Source organism: Harmonia axyridis, chromosome 1 (assembly GCF_914767665.1).
Source record: "Harmonia axyridis chromosome 1, icHarAxyr1.1, whole genome shotgun sequence".
Lineage (NCBI taxonomy): Eukaryota > Metazoa > Arthropoda > Insecta > Coleoptera > Coccinellidae > Harmonia > Harmonia axyridis.
Window position 1 is genome coordinate 12471320 of NC_059501.1, and position 23056 is coordinate 12494375.

Here is a 23056-nt window from a genome sequence, read left to right on the forward strand (position 1 = left end):
TGATTAAAAGAACGAGTGACAGTTTCGATCGTTGAATAAACGAACGAACAATTCCTATGGAATCAATTTCGGGTCGATCTGAACATACATAACAAATTTCATCATAATCGAACAAGCAGAACGTAAGATAAGAAAATATTTCACTTGATACATTGCACTTACTCGATGGAAATTCCTTTTAGGTAAATAAAACAATGTAATCTAATGTAATCACTAATCTAAGATTAGTGGTAGGTAGAGAAAAGTTGAAGAGATGTTTCTTTCCTCTGACTAAACCCGGCTAATCAATTTCTATGTAAATATAGTATCTATATAAATAAAAGAGGATCTATTGATATCATGAAAGGGCATCACATCAAACGACTGCACCAAATTGAATAATTCTTCTTTTTTTGTTGTGTTCACTACTGTCATGAGAAGGTTTATACAACAAAATATTCTCGAAAAAATCGTAGGGAAAAGAAAAAAAGATTTCTCTTTTTGCTCCGACCGAGCGAACAAACATAGAGTATAATTTAACACTTCGAAGGATGTATTTTGGGTTGCTTAACAGAACGTGTACATCCGGGGCGGGCAGCTAGTAGTAAATAAAATGCACAGATTACAGATACCATCTGTAATAAAATGGTCGTATTTCCATAAAAACGACAGCGAAAATCTCTCATTTCTTTCCTCAAAAGTACAATTAAAAGTGCATATGTCAATTGAAACAACAATTGCATTTGATGTAAGGGATATAGGAAATGATGTGGAAATCAAGTGAAGTTGGTCCCTTCAAAAGTCGCCAGTTTTATCTCTAACTTTTCCAAGAGTGAGTGGGCACACGTCTGTATTTCTAGACATCTCAGCAGTAAATTGTTGATTATTTTCATATTTCTGTACTGAAGCTTCAGAGCACTACTGTGTCCATGACATCTTTCAAATACTAAAATAGGCTGCAAGCTATAGATTCAACTATCGACCGATAGTTCGATTTCGCTTCGAAATATTTGATGCCACTGGTGTAACCATCAATGGCATCAATTCACGATATAGCTAATGGGCCATTCTGATTCTTATTCAACTTTGACGTTTTCATTTTATTCTTCCAAAATTGGTTTGAATTAGCAATTTCATATTCAGTTACTATAAATAATAAGTTCTTTCAATCAGTTTTTCCATAACCAATGTTTTAATAAATTCAAACATGGTGAAACTAGGAAACAAGGAAAATACCTTAGTATGACCACAATGCTAGAAAACTTGAGACGTATTAGCACTGCCAAATAGACCATATAAGATCAATTGAATAAAAATTAAATAAAGATAAAAAAGGTTCTTAAGATAAACTGCAATAAGAGAAAAACAGTTCTATTAAAAAAAAATTTGGACATCACTCCTCTTTCACACCTGTATTTTTACAAAATACATCAATAAATAGTTTGTTACTAGCAATCTGCAATGAACAACATTCTCCAATTTCGAAGAAGTAAGTAACTTATTCGATGAGTTTTTTAGCTTTGAAATATCTTCTCAAATATAGAACTTGCCAAGTGGCCAATCCAAGAAGACAGAACATGGAAAATATCGAGAAGTAGAGCACTCTATTATTGGTAGATTCTGAAACAGAAAATTGAAGTTGACATCACATAATGTACAATGTTATTCAATTTAAGAACACGAATAAGGTTACGGCACTATATCATTTCTTTATTCTTCGCTCCTAAAATATCAGCAGACCTCAACTGACCAGATAATAATAATAGTTTATTCAGAAATCTACAGGATAAACAATATTAAAGAATAATGAAATGAATGAATGAAAGAAGAAAATCTTAAGGACCTTCATAAACTTTAAAGAGGTCTTAATAATCAGTATCATTTGTATCTTTAAGAAATATGCCCCAATACGACTGAATCGGAATCAGAAAACATTTTAATTTATTTTAGAATACTTCACTTCTGAAAAATTAGCAAACCATATTACTTTATCAGTTTTGTGACATTAGTATCTCTTGTATATTGAGGAACTTGATTTAGTTAATTTGCATGTTTGCATATAAAAATGAGGACTTTTCAAGAGGAAATAATGCTACAAGACCAATAAAAATTAACTATAGGATGTCAATTCTTTAGAAGTCAACAACAAGGAAGTATAGTGCCATAACCATTAGCAGAATATTTTTCTTTCTCTCATTAATTGATAAATATTCAACAAAAATGAATTCATACCATTGGTATCTCTCATTTCTTCTTCTCTTTTGCGCATATAAGCAAAATCTTGTACTATTTCATTAGATAAGTCTTCTAGACGTTGTAATTCAGTTTCAATAGGTTTTAGTTTGGCTGCTTCCCCATACTGGAAAGAAGGTTCATTTGAGAAAGAATTATTTTAGTGAAATCTCTTTTACTTACAGATGCATAGTCTTTCACATCAACACCATGTTTAGTGACTAAAGAAACTTCTTGTGTAATACCTCTGACTTCTGTGAACAGTAGAATAGTTTGTTTCATTTTTTTTAGAACTAAATAATAGTATTATCTTAATATCGCCAATTAATTTCAATATAATAATGAGAATCTAATTTTTAGTTTGAAGCTTTTCAAAGTAACCATATCTATTCGTGAATTGAGACCTCAGGGAATGTCTCACACACATCATAGAGACACATTTTTCTGAATTTTATGCGTAATGATATTCAATTTGGGCAACTTACGGGGTGAAACTCGAGAAATAAAACATATTTCGTAAGTATCATAACTTTCGGTATTGAAGGAAAATTTTCCTTTGCTAATATCTTCTTTTTGTGATAACGTATGACCTTTCGAGTCTTTCACCTGCAAAGAATATAGGAGTGAATATGAATATGTACAGAATACTATATTCTACTCACTATGTAATCAACTTTTTGTCCTGAGGCTTCCGAAATTTCGTATTCCCCTTTAACAGGTACATTTTGTTGAAGTTCTTCTCTCAAACATTTTTGCGTGTTAGGTGGAAGATTAAACATAATACCATTAGTTGCTAAGATAAGGGAAAAAATGTATATACATTGACTCCAAAAATCCATTATAGCAAATATTTTTATTAGCAATTTCACATTAGTCAAATATACGATATGTTTTGCTGCTGGCAAGGTTTGATTTTGAATAGATGAGGTGGCCTAATAATGACAGTTGTCATGATTTTATATCTACTGAAAGTTCCATTAGATCTACCGCATCTTCCTTTACATCATAAACTAATTTCGTTCTACAGAATAGGTAGATCTCATGCATATTTATCATAGACCTAATATCACATATATTGATATTAGGTCTATGATATTTACGAAAGCGTAGAGCAGCCCCATGAAAAATGGTTTTATAATTCTCAGATAAAAATCTGAATTATAAATCATTCTGAGATGTAAGTGGTGAAAGGAAAGGAAAACGTGGAGCGGCCACACCAAAACAATTTTTTTTAATTTTGAATTGAAAAAAATTATGAACTTTCTTATATGTGGTCACTTTTTCTTTTCATAGTTTTATTAGAAAAAATTATTACAAATTATTATTATACGTGTTTGTCCTATTTCATGTTGACGTTACAGCCATCATAATCAAGATGAACGATGACTATTTTGTGGTTCTCTATATTCTATGGTGATAAAACTCTCTTTGGTTAGCTTTCTTCTACAATTGTGGTTGAAGACTTATAAAGCAGGTAATTTGAAAAAATCTAAATAATCTTCTGTTAATTTTTACATTTATTGATGAAATTTTGCTATATTTAGTGTTTCATATAACTTAACGCCATTAATTTCTTTCATACATTTTTTATTGAATTTATTCCATTCCTAGTATTTGGCGGAATCTTAACCGGCCTTGAAATTAAAGTCCTTTTTGTATTTCAAGTTAGTATCCCCACGTGGACTTGTTATAGCATTTCTTCTATTATTTTGAAGTGGAATATAAGTTAAATCTTGGTATTTGGTGGTTGTTTGATTCAAACATTGTGTTTATATTTATAGACATATAAAATGCCAGAAATGACTGAAGTCGAGAAAGCTGCAGCTGTAGAGCCTAAAATTGAACAGAGTTCAAGCTCTACAGATAGTGATTCCGATGAAGACGATATCCCAGAATTGAACGAGGCCGCAGCAGCCCAGGCAGCTACTGCAGCTGCTGCACCTACCGGAGACAATGCTTCTGCAGCTTCCTTCCCTGGCAGCGCCGCTGCAGGTTTACCAATTGATATGGTATCCAAAGCTAAACAGTCTAGGGGTGAAAAGAAAGCCAGGAAGATTATGTCTAAATTGGGCTTGAAACCAGTGAGTTTTTGTTTTGTGTCCTTTCCTGATCAAGGTTTCGCAATATGTATGAAAAAATTTTGATTGAGTTCTTGGTATTCTGAACAATTTCCTTGATCTATTGGTAAATTATGTTCACATAAAACAAGTGCTCGTAAAATTTCCAGGTGCAAGGAGTTAGTAGAGTCACGATAAGGAAATCAAAAAATATTTTGTTTGTTATTAACAAACCTGATGTATACAAAAACCCTGTTAGTGATACATATATTGTGTTTGGTGAGGCTAAGATTGAAGATTTGTCTCAACAACAACAAATTGCTGCTGCTGAGAAGTTCAAGGAAGTAAATCCTGCTGGGGAAGGTGAGACTTTCTTATATTTCTTTATGATAAATGCTTCGATAATCTTTACCTATATTTGAAATGATGTAATTTTTTGATTCTGATATTATTATGTTGAGTCTAATCTTCCTTGGATGTCTGATGTAATAATGACTTTAAATACTGTTTTCTCATCTTGATTTTCTCTTAAATTTTTTTTTAATTATCTTGCAGAAGCCACAGGCAATCCAACCACTTCTGTGGCACCAATTGCTGAAGAATCAGAAGATGAAGAAGTAGATGAAACGGGAGTTGAAGACAAAGATGTAGAATTAGTCATGTCGCAAGCAAGTGTTAGTAGAGCACGGGCTATAAAGGCACTGAAAAATAACCAGAATGACATAGTGAATGCAATAATGGAGTTGACCATGTAGTGCTTTCAAAGAATCAAGAAATAATGCGATCATCTCATTCATCACGTAATTTCATAGAACCACCCTTAATAAGGAGTGTACATAAAAGTTTTAGTCATTAAATGTTCTCCCAAGCCTCAATAATTGTTTGAATCTATAAGAGAAAGAAAAATTATTCAAGATAATAGGGGAGGGAAGATGATATCAAGAACCATAGTTTTTCATTAGAAGATTAAGGGAAGAAAATAATGATGGGTTAGTCAACCCACACGAAGAAAGCTTTGTTAGTTGAAAAGTAGTCATAATTATTATCAAGAAGGCAAAGTTCAAGTTAATTTCTGAAAAACCGATCAAGTCCTGTTATGACTCATTACTTGCTCTAAATATCTAGAATTTTTTTTTCTTTGGCATAATTACTCTACCCATTATGAGGAATTGCGAAGAAAAAAATTAAGGTGAGTTAAATTTAGTTTTTCATAATTTACTTATTTTCTCTGATTATAAATTATTCTTTTGTAGTAAAGCTTCTTTAGTTTTATTGCTGGTAATTTTTTAATGATGATATATACATTGAATCAGAAATCTTATTGTTGATTTTAAGCTTCCTTGGATGTCTGACTTGAATAATTTGCATGTGAAATAATTGTTAGAAATGAAACATACTAAATGTATTAATTTTTTTTTCAGATATTGCTGGTTCAAAATGAGTCTTGGTTTCACCTTCAACAAATTGGGATTTTGGTTCCATTTGGTTCAGTTTTTATTCATGAATTGTTTAATGAAGCAGTAGTGTCTCAATTTTTTTCTAGTCATGAACATCCTCTTGAGCGGGAAATGACTACAATTTTAAAATTTTGTTGTGGCAAGAAGTTTTTGCTTTTGAAAAAAAAGATTTCTGATGAAGAGTATTTGTTCGATAAGATCTGAGTGGCAAGTTTTGAAGAGCTAATATGCTATTTCATGAAAATATATATTTTTCTAAGTAAGTCATAATATGCATTCGAAAGTACTTTTTTATAGTTATTGTTCAATACTATTATGTATTATGTAATATTTAATTTATTTTAATTTATAATACTTAAAAGGTAGTAAGTATTCATGATACTTCAATGGTAGTAAGTATTTTTAGTGCTTTCCAACTACAGTTTAGGCTTAATGGTAAGTTTGGAAAAATTTAATATTACGTTTTAAATGATTTGTAGAGTATATGGTAAATATGCTTAATAGAGGTATTCCCTTTTTGCCCATTTTATTTTTCTCTATTTTATGCTATTTTTAGTTTTCATTTAGTATGTAGCATTCAAATTTCTTCAGTTGATGAGATGGATTGCAGAATTCATCGTTTTCGACATCAAGAAGGATGAGACTTCTGAAAACTGATTATGGTTGATAGCCAAAGTTCTTAATAAATTTTAAATTATCGACACAAGCCTACAGCAACAACTATAATAGAATTATCCTGCCATATTTTGAAAGGTAATTTATGATTTTAAGTGCTTGTCCTACGAATGGATTTTTTACCAGTTCTTTGCATTGTCTAAATTTTGAGTAGGAAATGGTGTCAAACAATGAGGTTTGACTCTCAGATGACCAATTCATCCTTGAATTTGGTTTTTTCCGATCGTATATGATAATTTTTCAGTGGGAATACTTGGAAATTTTTAGGGTTCAGTTTGTTAATTGGCAAAATCTAACTTGGGGTTCTGTAAATATGGCCATTCGAAATGTTGTTTTCTGATCATTCAAATATTGCAGATTTGATCGATATAAAAGCTGATTACAACATCAGAATCTTGAAAAATCTACTTTTCCCATTTTTGATTTATTAAATCTTAACTTGTAGGAAATTAGCAAACAAATTTGGATAATTTATCTAAATTCTTTAATTCTTATGTATATATAATTATTCTTGATAGATTAAAATAGTTTTTTTCACTTTATCTTTTTATAATTGGAAATTGTAGTGATGATCTCTTCTGACTGAAGTAAAAATGTTGAATTTAAGCTTCCTTGGATGTCTGAAAAATGCAAGATTCTCCGTTTCACATTATCCATTAAAGTGACGTTATTAATAGTATAATTTTTTTCAGGATTCAACATTCTTCTTGGATATGTGGTTGAAAATTCATGTTGGCCTCAACATTTGAATTATAGGTGAGTTTCTAATTCAATATTTTCTGCTTATAATTGTAGAAGCATTTTGCCCATAAAATTGTAAATAAAGGTAGTTCGATATCAACAATCTTCCATTAAAGTTGTAAATGTACTTTGCTAGATCTTTTTTTGGAGGTTTAATAAGACCATAGGTTTTCTGCTAATGAAACATACGTACTCAAGTTGGTTTATATTCTGCAAAATTGTATAAAGTTATTAAGTAAGGATCTAATTCAAATCTTCAAAAGTTTTTTGATTTATGTGATGATAAATACCAAGGTTTCGCAATTAATTATGAATTAAAACATTGATTTAATACTTGGCAGACTGAAAATTGCTGATGTAACACCTTAATATATGGGTAATAGCACATTCACTGTTTTATTGAACTCTTTTTTTTGTAGGTACTCAAAATTGGCCAAGGGTGCTGATTGGAATTGAATTATAAGGTGAGATGTCAATATTATTTGACTATTTACTACTTAGGTATTTTCATACTCTGCAACTTTGTTTGAGGTATGGCTTTATTAGTTTTTTCAATCATGTGATGATAAATACCAAGGTTTCGCAATTAATTATGAAATAAAACAATGATTCAATACTTGGCAGACTGAAAATTTTTAATGTAACGCCATATTATATGTTATAGTCCATTCACCGTTCCATTCAATTTTTTTTTTTTGTAGGTACCTAAAATTGATCAATGGTGCTATTGGAATTTAATTATTACGTATAAGGTGAGTTGTCGATATTATTTGAGTTTAGTTACCTTCTCTAGTTAGTTTATACTCTGCAAATTTGTATGGGGTATGACTAATAGAGATGGTTAAATTAAGAAATTTAATAGTTTTTTTTAATTATGTGATGATAAATACCAAGGTTTCGCAATTAATTATGAAATTAAACAATGATTTAATACTTGGCAGACTGAAAATTGTTGATTAACACCCTAACAAATGTAATAGTGCATTAACAACTTTATTCAACTTTTTTTTTATAGGTTCGTAAAATTGGTCAAGGGTGCTATTGGAATGGAATTATTACATACAAGGATACAAGGTGAGATCTCATTTGAGTTTAGTTAACTACTTTATGTTCTACTTTGCGCGCAAATTTATACCAATAGTAATGATCAAATTAAAATTTTCAATAGATTTTTTCAATTAAGTGATGATAAAGACCAAGGTTTCGCATTCAGTTATGAACTAAAACAATGATTCAATACTTGGCAGACTGAAAAATTTTGATGAAAAACAACAGCATAATATTCTATATCTTTCCTAGTCTCATCCTCATATTTTTACAGGTATACAAAATTGGCCAAGGTTGCTGCTGCAAAGAATAGTTTTAGATAATAAGGTAAGCTATCAATATGACTTAGGTTTTCATATATTGATACTTCTTGCCCCTAAGAATTTTAATGATGATAATATTATCTCAGCTGAAATTTAAGTGTTGAATTTAAGCTTCCTTGGATGTCTGAAAAATTTTTAGCCCTGAGTTTATTTGATCTGTGAGTTGAGGAATTACAGTTAATTAAATTTATATTTATTTTCAGGTTGCTCCTGAGACCTGAGACAAATGCAATAATCCTTCGTTCCCGAATTAGATAGGTGAGTTGTGATTGTTACTGATTCAATTATTGTCATGTGTATTTATAATTTTGTTTTTAATAATATTTCTAGTTTTTGGTTTATTACTTTTATGTTCAACAATGAACTACTGAGTTTGTATTTACCAGCATGGACATTAAATTGAGCTCTTTATATAGTCATGTTTTGCTAGTATAAATAAGGAATTACTTAATTATTTTTGCTGATATTGAATTAATAATAAATAATAAATTTCATATATATTAAATTTCAATAATAATAATAATAAAGGTTTATTAAAATGATGCTAATATTACACTGAATTGAAAATGTTGATTCTCAACTTCCTTGGATGTCTGATAAAAATTCATCTATAAGATTTTAACTTGAAATGAATGATTTTTCTTCATCAATTTTTTTTTCTTTTATTTCAGAGCACAGTATGAAGTCTGCTTAACTGGGACCATCAGCTTGCATTGCTGCTGAAGAAAAACAGTTTGAAAATCTATTGTAATACAAATAATGATCTACTGTTATACAAATAATGGTGAACAATTGTTATAGTTTTAATAAATATAAGTATCCAAGGTTATTGATGTTTAATTTGATGATTTAATTTAATAACATCCCTATCTGCTATCTCTCTTTTTACTTTTGCTTACCTGAGAGATAGTGTTGTTTGCTGCGCATCTCAGAAGATCGGTACCACTTGGGATATAAGCCCCTACAGCAAGTCACCAAGCTCTGCTATGGAGATGATAGAGAGTGTATTTGGCAGGAGTCATTTAGTGCCAAATTGATTATTCCATTAGTTGTCGCGAGATGAAATACTGTAATTCTAGAGCTTCGAAATTGGCTGTGAACTCCTCGCCAAATAAGTATGGTCAGTTGAAAGTATTAATGTTGAATCTTTGGCAAAAAGTGACATTTACTTCCTAACTGCAGTAGTCAAATTTTAGATCAGTTTGAAGAAGCAGTATTTGTAAAACAAGAGCATTCAAAACGCGCTTGCGCTCTCTCTTCATACCTTCACTGGGGAGTTGTCGGCACTGGCAGGGAAGTGTGTAGTGACTTTGTGCTTGTCTGATAGATGGTGTCTTGGGCGTCACTCTCTAAATCCACACCACTGGATATGTTTACCCACCGCACTACGGCAGAGTCACCATACTCCACTATGGAGATGGAAAGTGGAAAAATAAATAAAAATCGATCGTATATTACAAATTCCAGTTTTCTTACCTTTCTACACGAGACTTGGAGGGGAGGAGTAATTACCCACTTCACTTTCCCAGATCCGCCTGCACTGCTTCCTACCACCGTTTTCAGTAGATAAAAGATTTTGCGAATGAGAATTCGGTAGAAACACCCATAGAAATCGACTCTTGAAAAGGATTAAACATTTTTTTTTTCTAAATTTAATTTTATTCGTTGCGCTCTTACACCGCAATCCACTGAGAAAGGGCTCATATTCACACCTCGTTAAAATATGCATTTTTACACAAGTAGTAGGTACTCTAGTAGTATAACCATAGTATAAGCAAAGGATAGTAAGCCAGTGTAGTGTTTCTTTCGATTTTGTTGATGTTGAGCGCCATCTAGTTGTACTCACGTTTACTCGAATTTTACTGTCAAAAATTGGTCCGTAAAGTGGAGCCCTCTGAAAAAATTCGTGTTATTTAGAAGAACTAAAATATTTGAAATAGAGTGGTCAGAAGATTTCTATATTTTGATATTTTTTCTGCTCTCTAATGAGCATTTACGCCAGTGGCGTGTATTTGTGATAAACAAGTACAATGCTACAAGTTATCATGAAATCACTAATCAGGTCCAGTCGTCATGAAATGATATCTCTAGGTTTTTTTATAGCTCATGATTCAGCGCCATCTATCATCGAGTTACTTCTCCACTTTGGGTAGTCACGAAATCCAACTACAGTAGCGACCCCTGGTGACTATTTCCTTGCCGTCAAACGGCGGTTGGCTTACTATCCTTTCCTTATACTATGGTATAACGTCGGTTCGATTTTTCTCATTATATTTGGCATAGAGAAAATTAAAGCGAGCGGACAGTGAGATGGTTATAATAAGCTTTCGTGTGAAGTTTTCAGGATTTTGAATCCTCAACGTTGATCCAGTATCATGGCGCGAAAGAACACATTGTATTAGAGACTCTTCTTCATAATTATACCATTTCTACTGTTACTTTTATTAATTCAATTTTTTAAGCTGGATAAAGTTTCGAACTTGTGCAGCTCCATTCACGGAAATGTTGGAAGCGGTGGCATACCAGAATATTTTTTTGCGATGCTCTCATTGTTAACACTCGTTTCTGCTACTATTATACTAGATGGAAATTAAGTTTCATTTGTTGGTTCTCGTAATTCTGCTCTGAAGAGGGTATTAAAATGAATGAAAGTTGTTAGAAGTTTTTTACTAACATAAAACGGAAATTTCCAGATGGTTATTCACAGAGGGATTCTCCGCGTTCTAGGTTCTTTCCCTCAGCTCTTTTTATCACAAAAGTGGCTGAACATTCGGAGTTTGCATTTCATTGCGGAGGGATTTTTCTTTTTGTGGAAAAAGGGGACTGTAAGACGATTCAATAATCTTTTTCTGCTTCAATATTGAATGAAGGATATTTTGTATTCAGTTATCTCATAATTTCATATTGTATTTACCTGGATACTTCGACTGGACCTTCGATTCTTGTTCTTCAAATCTGAGCCTAGTTAAGCTACTTCTGATTGTTCTATTCCAATATACAGGGTAGCCACTTTTTCAATGGGATTGTATTGGTAACTTTTAAACCATAAGAGTTAGAAGGTCGGTCAAATGGAGAAAAAGTTGCATGCATAGAAGCATTATCAATCAGTTCAAACAAATCGAGATTGTCAGGGCCAGTTATTGAGATATCATAAGAAAAGTAAATTCTGTCATTTTGATTTTTCTTATTTTCCCACTTTATTTCAAATATTATCAAAAAATATTACAGAAATTTTTATTCGACAGTAAATTGTTCTCAATTTGACGTAATCAGATTTCGTATCCAACGTTTCGTGCTCTCTGGGCCACCCTCAACCTCATTTTTTTCAATACGGACCTGTATATTTTATAACACTTTTCGAAATGACTTTTAACTTTCCCTAATGAAGTGTGGTTGGTTGAAAGTCTCACAAAAGCTTTCGAGATCACAAGAAAATGATTGAATATGTTGTTGTTCATTATTGGTAGTGAAATTTATTTCTTAATACTATTTATACATTTTTTCTTCGGTTTTCAAATTGAATTAATAAAGCAAGTGCGTTAAAGTGAATGATGAGTTACCTGCATGACAGGATTTATCAAATAAGCTGTGATGTTTAGAACTTAGCACCTACACACAATTGGTCATTACACAAAATAATGAAGATGCAAAAATATAAACATAACACAAGAATGCAACGTTGGGCAATGGTACATTAGTTGCCGATGAATTTTTAGCGAATTTTGTTTTTATTCTATTCGATATTCTCCCGAAAAACGTTTGAGATATATTTTCTTCTTTGATGTTTTCTAGCTCTGATTCTTTCCTAAGCAGCAAAATATCGGAAACAGAGCTGTATTCGCATTTTTTCGAAGCTTCATTCCATGAGTAACCCCATTTACAAACGCATTTGTAGGATCCTGGAAGATTCAAACAGGCTTCGCTAAGGCTTGTGCAAGGATCAGAGTTTTCTTCACATTCATCTATATCTACGCACATTCCATAGAAGGAACTCCATCTGTAACTAGGCCTTGGACAGTTGCAACTAACGTTCCATCGGTTTAGAATTATATCGTTCATTTCGGTATTTTGCGATATATTGAACGCACATTGTTGTTGACCTAAAATGAATGTTATATAAAAAAAATATTTCGTTGCAATCGACAAGAAAATTAATCAAGATCTAAAGATAAGATAAGGAATCATTCATTACTGTAAGATCATTTCTGTAAGAAAGGAACATTACGAAATATAAAAGTCAAAATATCTATTTTTATCAAAGATTCCACCCAATATATATGTAGATTTGTGACATCAAGAGTGCCTGTCAAGACCACGTCAAACTTAAGCAGAATAAGGATGAAAAGGTTTAATGAAAAAAATCCCCTTAAGAGGGATTACCTACCACCACGTGGCTTTCCGCGTATCAGTCATATTCGCAAATTGAAAATATTGTTATTCTACAATGTAGATTGTTGTTTGAAGAAATTATGTAAAACCCCATTGAAATCGATGGTAGAGTAAGAGGAAAACTCTATAATTTCGTTTGGAACTGAGGACTCACTTGATGGTATTCCCTCTTAATAAAAGTAAATTTTTTTCTTTTTGATGAAAACATTAATTGAATTTTTGTCCTTCAGTAATTTTTCTTTATCGTTGTTTCGATTCAACGCTTTTACTGATTTATTTTCTCAGTGAAATATTGTTTCACCATTTTTGTGATTGATTTGGTAAAAAATAAATGTAAACACTAACTACTTTCCACAGATTTTTAATTATTTACGACAATTGTTTCGTCGTCTAAGCGGCTTCATCAGGGTTGCATTGCAAAGTGTTCTACACTTTGCAATGTAACCTTGATGAAGCCGCTTAGACGGCGAAACAATTATTGTCGTCAGGGTTGCATTGCAAAGTGTTCTACACTTTGCAATGTTACCTTGATGAAGCCGCTTAGACGGCGAAACAATTGTCGTAAATAATTAAAAATCTGTGGAAATTAGTAAGTGTTTACATTTATTTTTTACCAAATCAATATGATTTTCCACCAAGTAAGGACTGAATCAATTAAATTTTTCTGATTATCACATAAAAGCTTCTCTGAACATTATAGAGAGAAGCTGTGAGAAATGTTTTCATTACAAGTTTTGGGAAGACTTTTTTTATTAACGTGCTCTTTGCAGGACAGCCTGAATGTTTTGTTGTTGCTGGTTAGTTTTAGTTCAAATAAGACAAAATTTGGTCTGTCGTCTAACGCACTCTGTTCTACTCTGTGACTAATGACTATTGACCATGTGGTACAGTCACCGGTAGAATGTTTGATTGAGAATTTCCTATTACTTTCATTGAAATAAGGATAAAATCATTATGTATTTCACAAAGACGAAAACCAACTCTACCTTTGCTTTTGAATTATTTTGGAGCCGATGTAAACGCATTCAACATATTGAAAATTTCTGCTTCTATTATCGGAGCAGGTGCTGTTTTTTTGAGGAAGGGGTTGGTTATGAGGAAGGTGATTTTCTATGCATATAAACAGTGAAATATCCAGATGTCCAAAATTCTGAGTATACATTTTCCATTTTCAGTTACGAATATGAATACCAGATAAAGTTCCTAAATGCAAAATCGAGGATCCAATTTGATTGTTTCGAGAGTACTCACTGGATTGTTTCATTTTCCACTCAGTTTAGAATTACCTGGTTCATTTCCAGCCGCGCAAGGGTTCTCAGCAGCACCAAAACATTCATCGTAGCTCTTCATGTGCTGAATAGGGCAACAAGGGTCAGGACAAAAACTATATTTCGCACAGTTGAACGGTACAGAATCATTGGCTCTTACATCTTGATTGTGTGCACCGAAATAGGGATTCAGACAATTTGCATGATTATCGCAACTCGACTCGTTGAGGTGCCTCAATTCTGGTGTACCCTTCATGGTGAAGAGACACATGAAATAACTTGCTGTAACTCGCCACTGGAAACGTTCCAATGGACCTGGAGATCAGAAGGAGAATAGGAATTTACAATACTAAACAATGTTTGTACTTCAACAAAAGTACACTTTGTTGAAAGTCTCAAGCCTTTGGTTGATGCTTGTTGAGGGCAAAGAGAGAGGATAGATTTGAATTTGTAATAGAGTTATGTTTCATTATCTTTAGTAATAAAGCTTTTTTGAGAGAGATTAATTCATTTATTAATTCAATTATTCATCCATGACATGATCAACATGAATATGTTGATCATGTCATGGATTAATAAATTACCCAAATGGGAAAACTAGGATTACCTCGAAAATTTACAGAAATTGCTTCTGTTCTCTATATCTATAGGTAGAAGAAATTATAGGTATCTCATAAAAACTAGTTCATACATAAAATCTGTGTAAGCTGAAGAAGAATATCGAAAAAATAACCCAATATTTGCCTGACTACAAAAGGTCATTCATGCGTCAGTTATGGATACACCTAACGGGTGTTTTTTTTCGAGGTATATAACTTTAAGTTGGCATTACTGTTCAAGATGGCGACCGATTTAACAGCTGTCAAGTGATTTATTCTCAGTTTGGTTTGGCAATTCATCGTGAATAGACTCACGCCTGAACAACGCTTGCAAATAGTGCAATTTTATTTCGAAAATAATGGTTCTGTGCGGAATACGTATCGCGCACTACGTCCATTTTATTTTGTTTAGCGATGAAGCGCACTTCTGGTTGAATGGCTACGTCAACAAACAAAACTGCCGCATTTGGAGTGAAGCTAATCCTCAAGTGTATGTCGAAACACCGTTACATCCAGAAAAACTGACTGTTTGGTGGGCTTTATGGGCTGGTGGAATCATTGGTCCGTACTTCTTCAAAAACGATGATGGCCAGAACGTTACAGTCAATGGTGATCGGTATAGAGCCATGATTACTAACTTTTTCATTCCTGAATTGAACAACCATGATGTCCAGGAGCTGTGGTTCCAACAAGACGGCGCAACATTTCACACAGCTCGTGCCACAATCGATTTATTGAAAGACACGTTTGGTGACCGCCCAATTTCACGTTTTGGACCTGTGAATTGGCCTCCAAGATCTTGTGATTTAACACCGCTAGACTACTTTCTGTAAAGTCATTGATCTATGCGGATAAGCCACAAACCCTTGACCATTTGGAAGACATTCGCCGTGTTATTGCCGATATATGGCCACAAATGTTGGAGAAAGTCATCGAAAATTGGACGTCCAGATTGGACTACATCCGAGCCAGCCGTGGCGGTCATATGCCAGAAATCATATTTAAAATGTAATGCCACAAGATTATCTCCCGGATAAATAAAATTCATGTCAATCGAATAATCCATCGTTGTTTCATTGCAATTTAAAGTTCTATAGCAAAAAAAAAAACACTCTTTACATACTTTTCTTCAAGGGCACAACTGGAGCTTGAATATTTGAAGTCAGTGCTTTCCTCGATTTGATTGAAAAATTTTGTGGAGTAAACAAAAAACTTATATACGGTTATTTCGTATCATTTTTTCTATTTCGTTCGACAATCCACGCATATTCCTGAAAGAATCATCTCTCTAACTATCATGGTTCAAATTTTGTATCGGAATATATCAGCCGAGACCTGGTAGATGGTCGCTATCGGACGTTGCCTGCCTGGCCCAACGGTTGGGTAACCATTGGGAATAGAGCAGACTCTTTTAATTTTTTCGATGAATCTTTTGTTGTTCGAGTCGTTCATTGTAAAAGAATCGTTGCCAAAGGCTCAAAAAATGTAAGCCAAGCAATTGATATTTACCTTGAAATGGATCAGCCCTATCTTCAGCAGCAGTCCAAAGTTTCTTGCATTCCAAATCGGTTTGTTCAATTTGCCTCGTGGAGTCCACAGTCGACCATTTTTGTTCCTCTATCACAACAGCAGTGTCATCATTCCTTCTGAGAGCTGTGTTTCGTATCCGTTTTGTTAGGTAAGCCACACATCCAAAAAAAGATGGTTCACAATACTTGTGAACCTCCCAATGCAAAGATCTGAGAGGAGGTTTTGGAAAAGCTGCGTAGTACAATTTTGAGTTTTGTGCTTCATTATGGTCAACGATGTAGCGGCGATCGTACTCATTGAACTTATGTTGTCTTAAGAAGTATGCGATATTTCGGAGATCCTCTTCTAAACTGTCTCCAAATTCATAAGATTCTGAGGTGGAAGAGGTACTTGTAGTTGTTCTAAAGGAAGTAGATGTTTCTGCAACGGTGGTCTCAAGAAAATACAAGAATACCAGGAGAATGTTAATCATGTGATACTAAGATCTTCAAACTGACAAGTCATGTTGAAATAAATGTCATTCGCAAAAACGGAGCATTTTGAAAACAAAAAAAAAAGTTCACGGAGAAAGAATGAAGCTCATGAAAAAATTGATAAAGACTAGATGCCAAAAAGTGGTTGGCATATTTGTAGGACAATAAAACCATTTTTTTTGAGAGTTCATCTATCTAAATTTTGTTTTGCTGTTAATTTTGAAACTACAAATTGGATCAATGTTAAAATTGCATTTGACTGTAGAATGATGATCTCAAGCCTCATGCAAAATTTCATATTCGTCGCGAAAACAGAACTATAGAAAATTCAAGAATAATAACGAAAGAAAAGTGCCCTATATTCTCGTCAAGCTCTTGATATAAAACCCAAATCGACCACATCATCAGAACCATAGAAAATACAGGAAGAATTTGGAAAAGGAAATACATAATAATTCCGTGATCAGACATCAGACACTTCTTTCATCGAATCGGGTTCAGATTCTTCTACTTGGAGAATAACCATTTCAAGCTTCATGCAAAAATGCTGTGTGGATAGCTTCATCAGAATCATAAAAAATTTAAGCAGAATATAGAAAAAAATTTAGGAAAGCAATGTCGTGAAGTCATATTTTGTTATTATATTCCTTCGAAAAGATTTGTGAGAGTTAGACTGTGGATATGTGTTTCATTTACAAACCAAATTATAGAACGTTCTTCTTGAAATCAAATAGATCTTCTCTTCCATATATTATTTTGTATCCCTGGAGGGTTTGGATTATCCACTCATGTAGATAGATAAATACACACTACAAGGATATATGAATCTATGAAGCCTAGAACATTAGGTACATAATATGTATAATTGTAAATATAATTACAATATAATATATGTATTGATAATAGATATATAAATATACTGAAGAAGTATTAAATGAATTAGTACTATTGGAAGAGTTTCATCCGAGGTTTCATCATTTATCCAAATTTTATTAGGCTAATGGATTCAACACAGCGTGTTGAAACTAATTGGATTTTCCCCAGGATTTTACGTATTTATGCTGCATTTGATTTTCCCATATGATAAGAAGATTATTCCGAGTTCTGGTCCCTACATTACAATCAATTCTAATTGGAATTGTTAGTATTTTGAAAATAATTGAACTGATCAGCACGATTCAGTGAATTGTGGTACCTATTTTAGAAATATTGTTAGCGGATTCAGTAATTTCAAATCTCCTTTCAAAAAAGAAAATACTGAGAGCAATTGCCAAAATTATTTTTTTTGCCCCTCATCTCTTAATTGTATGCTCAAAATTTTATAAACTGCATTTTGATGCAAGTTGGGGTAAAAAGTATTCGTTTTCGTGATAAATTTTATGCACCTGCTGATGGGGCACTGTCGGTACAAACATCATTTGTACCGTATGGGAAAATCTTCTGCAATATTGATTGAATTATTTTCTAGCAAAAAATACATAGGAAACGAGAGATATTCGCCAAAAATCTGCAAAAAATCGATTTCTTTTATATTTTACCTACGATTTCAATAGTCGCGGACATCCTACCATATTTAGGTTTTCAGACAACTTTTAGGATGTTAAAATACAAGTAAGTACGAATTTATAGCTGGGTAGCTGAAATTCTGAGATTAGTACCTAATTTTAACTAAGATGACTGGACTATTGGTTGAACCTATTTTCCTGAATCTTCCTCAGTTAGTTAACACCCGAATAAAAATTCCTTTCAATTGCCATTCGGAAAACTTTTCAGGAACCGCCGACAAGAGTCGAACGTTAGTACGTCCTCAAAATTTGAAATTTAAATGTTCATGGCGGGATAGGTCTGGGTTGCCCAAAGCCCAACAGCCACCAGTTTTCCGCTAATTTGACTTTTGTCGACAAGTGTCTGGAATATAACTCCTTGTCATCATCTGCATTTCATTAAGTATCGGAGTTGCGAGAACGACCCGATTGTCTGATTTATTTGAACGTGCTCAAGCTCTGGGAAATCAGACTGAGTTCCAGATCCAGATTTTACGAGAAATCTGCAGACTAATTACAAATTAATGAGGAACGTTTGTTCCATGATATTATACCAACTTGCGCCCCGTTTCGATGGCAGGTTTATTCCGAATGTTACAGATGTTTTCGGAATTCAGAAAGTGTTTCGCGTTTTTCAGGACCAATGAATTATTCATGGAAATCTGCGTAAACTGCGATGACTTTCCTTCCATTCTTCACAATTAAGTATTCTCTTCCCGGTTGTCTCTGTCTTATCTTCCGAGTAAATTTGTTCAATTAGAGTAAACAGTAGCCCTATTGTGGCATACGGAATTAAATTATGTTCTATAATTGGACTGAGATTGATAGAGAGAGGCAAAGCTGCGGTTTTCACATATTCCCAGCAATCAGGGCTGAAAATTGAAGATTCGTACGGAAATATTGTCACAATTCAGAGTTAACTTATTGTAAAATAGACATGCGGCTGCCGAGTCTAGTTAATTTAGGATTGGCATTGCGGGTATACAGGGTGGCCACTTTTTAAATGTGATTGTATTGGTAACTTTTAAACCATAAGAGTTAGAAGGTCGGTCAACTGGAGAAAAAGTTGCATGCACAGAAGCATTATCAAGCAGTTCAAACAAATCGAGATTATCAGGGCCGGTTATTGATATATCATAAAAAAAGTGAATTCTGTCATTTTGATTTTTCTTTTTTTCCCACTTTATTTCAAATATTATTAAAAAATGTTACCGGAATGTTTTATTCGACAGTAAATTGTTCTCAATTTGACGTAATCAGATTTCGTATCCAAAGTTTCGTGCTCTCTGGGCCACCCTCAACCTCATTTTTTTCAATACGGACCTGTATATTTTATGACACTTTTCGAAATACTTTTAACGTTGAATTCAACGATATATCATACAATGTCATTCAAAGTTGATTTTCAGGTGATTTTGACCCTTATCCAAATTTCTTTGGGTCGGATCTGTATTACATTTAGGTATCTTTCGATATTTCGATGAGAAAATCAACTTACTCATCTTGAACTGAATGGAACATATCAGAATCAAATCAAGAAACAAGTAATAATTATTTACATATTTCAATTCATAATAATTAAACGAATTATCATTTAATGAAAGAAAAATCGAATGATTATTCGAAAGTAAATGAAAATGAATGAAGTAAGTGTTCGAAATGTCCACCATTTTGTAAAATGCACTTAACGGTTCTGGAACCCATACTTCTTATACATTTGCTTATTTCGTCTTCTTGAATACCTACCAATAAATTCTCAATCTTCTCGCGAGAAATCACTATCATTTGTTCCGTTGAAACCGAGGTTGAAACAAATTACAGAATCGAACTTTATTTTGATATCATAACGATATAAGTTTTGCAAGGCTTGGTATTCAAATTTAAAATAATTGTATTCGCGTCTCTTGACTATTTTACTGACAGAAGTTTTTGATAAATTGCATTCACTACAGATCCGACCCAAAGAAAATTGGATAAGGGTCAAAATCACCTGAAAATCAACTTTGAATGACATTGTATGATATATCGTTGAATTCAGCGTTAAAAGTTATTTCGAAAAGTGTCATAAAATATACGGTCCGTATTGAAAAAAATGAGGTTGAGGGTGGCCCAAAGAGCTCGAAACGTTGGATACGAAATCTGATTACGTCAAATTGAGAACAATTTACTGTCGAATAAAAAATTCCTGTAACATTTTTTGATAATATTTGAAATAAAGTGGGAAAGAAAGAAAAATCAAAATGACAGAATTTACTTTTCTTTTGATATCTCAATAACCGGCCCTGATAATCTTGATTTGTTTGAACAGCTTGATAATGCTTATGTGCATGCAACTTTTTCTCCATTTGACCGACCTTCTAACTCTTATGGTTTAAAAGTTACCAATACAATCCCATTGAAAAAGTGGCCACCCTGTATCTCTGAATAATCTTTCAATTCAACAAAGTTGAAATTTCAGTCGATATTTGATGGACAGCATTATTTTTGAGAGGAAGAACAGGAAATGATTACTATGTTAATTAAATATTGTATCTCCTAAAAATTCCGCACTCCACAATACCTACGTTTTTATACAGGCTGTTCCGAAATTGGAGGTACCAAAGAAAATGAGAGATAATTGAATAATTTTAAGGAAAAAAAAAGACCTTCAAACATGGGTCCGTAAACGCTTTGATTTCGTTATGCATGGTATTTTTTGTTGTCCTTTTTTGAGATTATACCTTGCAGTGCAGAAATAAAGGAAAAACGTCTTAGAATACAAAAAATAAAGTTTCATTCAGCAAGACAATGCCCCTTGCCACAAATCGATGTTAACACTGATGACATTATTTTTGTGCTAGTTAAAAACCTTTTCCAAAAATTGTCCAAGAGTTTTTTAGCGTAGTGACTGTGTTTTCTTTTCATTCATATACAGTTACCGTTTCTCTAAACAAGATTTCTTTGAATTTTTGTTTGTTAGTTGTTTAGTTAGTTAGTCAATGATATACATAATTACACCATATTACTTTGGATATAAGGTTATTATAAAAAAAACAATTTTCTCCATCTTTGTTCATCCTAACCTAATCAATTCATTTTGGTAATTCATTTTCTGCATATGTTTGTCGAGTCGATAAACTGATAAAGTCGATAACGATGAAGTGGCAGTAAGTGGAATGAAGAGTGTGGAAAAGAATAAAACTGAATTTGTTTTTGCGGAGGGGGACGAATTGACTGTGGGTAAAAGCCAGATTAGGGCCATTCTACCATCCCCCAATAAAAGTAAAATCCGGAAGGAAACATGTTTACAAGTTTTTAGGGGTGCGTGAATGTGAAAGAACAGTGATGACTGCAGAACAGTTTTCAGCATCCTAATTCGACAAATATTCTTTTTGTTCGTTTTCATTTTTTTCGACATTTAGTCTTGCTCATTCAGATGAAGTTTTTTGTTTTTGCACATTTTGATATATCTTCTTGATTTTTATTTGAATAATCTTTGGTTCCTTCCTTGATTTTTTATATTGTAACCTTGATGACACATGTTATTTTTGCTTAAATTGACTTGATTTTTTGCTTCACAACGTAATTATGAGTATCATCTTTCATATCACATACAGTTTAAGGAATAGATTTCACTTAAGCATCAATTGGAACAATTCCTATTTTTCAAGCACCCCGATTCAAAGTCAATTCTTAACCTCTTGTTTCCAGAGTTCCAGAGTCTTATTAATGAGGTAATGATGATCACCATCGATGACTTGTATTGGTACTAGAAATGAAGAATACTGAGATATTATATAATATATTCTTCAAAAAAACCGAAAGAGAAACACTTTGGCAATGGCTCTGTTTTGGATCACTCCAAAAAGTTTCTTTGAAACTTTGACAAAATATACTGCACCTCCTCGCTGGATTCCCCACAGGGCATTGTCGCCTTAGGAAACACCAATGGGTCTTACAGAAAATAACGAGTGTAGATTCTGTGGGGAGGTGGAAGAACTCCGGTTATGGAATGCCTTGCCATCACTAGCCAACGCAAGATCTGCTTTGGACATGAAACTTGTAGAAGTGGGGAATTAGCCTTCCTGAAGCCATCCTAGATACTGGAGTTCATTAGAATTCTGGAACTGAAAGGCGAGCTGTAGATCACGTTAGGGAGAGAATAGCCCTGATGGGCGGTACAATAGACCATTGGGTTGAAGTGAAAGGGAACCTCCTTAATTAAATCAAAACTAATGCACTAAGTACTGTTAGGGATTCATGGCTTGGCTTGATTTTCAAGCTAGTCAAGCTAGGCAAGTAGTAGTTTTTCAATATCAAGTCAAGTCAAGTATTTATTTATCAAGTAGGAACTTGAATCATATCAAGCTACTTGACTTTTAGCAGTTTTATTTTGTATGTTATTTTGTGATGGAATGAGAAGAAACCTTTCAAAAAACACTTCCATTTATTTAAATTATTGTATGAAAAAACCAAGAATATCAACTTTCTTGAAATAGAAACATAAATTAAATCACTATAAATCATAACAAAATGAGAAATAATACACAAGTAAAGTTTCTCATTAAAAAAATTAAGTTACTTTATATTGAGAAATCTCCAGGTTTTGTTTGATCTCATAATTTTCCATCCAGGATCTAAGACACATGAGGCCTTATAGATTTGTCGCCTAACCTATTGCGGGTATTTGTAACTGTAAGAGCAGCTCTAGAAAATTGTCTTTCAACAGGAGCTGAAGATGCTGGAGTTTAAAAAAATCCTCC

The 23056-nt window shown here is 33.1% G+C and overlaps 3 protein-coding genes and 1 long non-coding RNA gene across 5 annotated transcripts; 2 read left to right on the plus strand and 2 right to left on the minus strand.

Moving 5' to 3' along the window:
* Positions 1 to 1334: 1334 nt before the first annotated feature.
* On the minus strand, positions 1335 to 3147 carry LOC123670572 (transmembrane emp24 domain-containing protein bai). Its single transcript, XM_045604071.1, has 5 exons — positions 2874 to 3147; positions 2697 to 2817; positions 2395 to 2465; positions 2212 to 2338; positions 1335 to 1599 (listed from the first exon to the last, which is right to left on the minus strand). Exons 1-5 carry the CDS (start codon positions 3048 to 3050, stop codon positions 1478 to 1480), a joined length of 618 nt encoding a protein of 205 aa, XP_045460027.1. The 5' UTR covers positions 3051 to 3147; the 3' UTR covers positions 1335 to 1477.
* Positions 3148 to 3534: 387 nt separating this feature from the next.
* Positions 3535 to 5143, plus strand: LOC123688674 (nascent polypeptide-associated complex subunit alpha). 2 transcript variants are annotated; one of them, XM_045627299.1, is made up of 4 exons: positions 3535 to 3685; positions 3993 to 4292; positions 4439 to 4631; positions 4824 to 5143. In XM_045627299.1, the coding sequence occupies exons 2-4, from the start codon at positions 4002 to 4004 to the stop codon at positions 5021 to 5023; spliced, it is 684 nt and encodes a 227-aa protein (XP_045483255.1). In that variant the 5' UTR covers positions 3535 to 3685; positions 3993 to 4001; the 3' UTR covers positions 5024 to 5143. The 2 variants fall into 2 exon arrangements, with proteins under 2 accessions (XP_045483255.1, XP_045483256.1); XM_045627300.1 differs by lacking the exon at positions 3535 to 3685 and adding an exon at positions 3688 to 3875.
* A 1742-nt stretch (positions 5144 to 6885) lies between these two features.
* On the plus strand, positions 6886 to 9340 carry LOC123688675. The gene is made up of 7 exons (XR_006750080.1): positions 6886 to 7156; positions 7561 to 7605; positions 7843 to 7893; positions 8157 to 8215; positions 8463 to 8515; positions 8715 to 8769; positions 9183 to 9340. It is a non-coding gene; the product is annotated as an uncharacterized LOC123688675 (long non-coding RNA).
* A 2408-nt stretch (positions 9341 to 11748) lies between these two features.
* LOC123684020 lies at positions 11749 to 16822 on the minus strand. The gene is made up of 3 exons (XM_045623110.1): positions 16277 to 16822; positions 14187 to 14483; positions 11749 to 12611 (listed from the first exon to the last, which is right to left on the minus strand). The coding sequence occupies exons 1-3, from the start codon at positions 16767 to 16769 to the stop codon at positions 12121 to 12123; spliced, it is 1281 nt and encodes a 426-aa protein (XP_045479066.1). The 5' UTR covers positions 16770 to 16822; the 3' UTR covers positions 11749 to 12120.
* Between the last annotated feature and the right edge of the window lie 6234 nt (positions 16823 to 23056).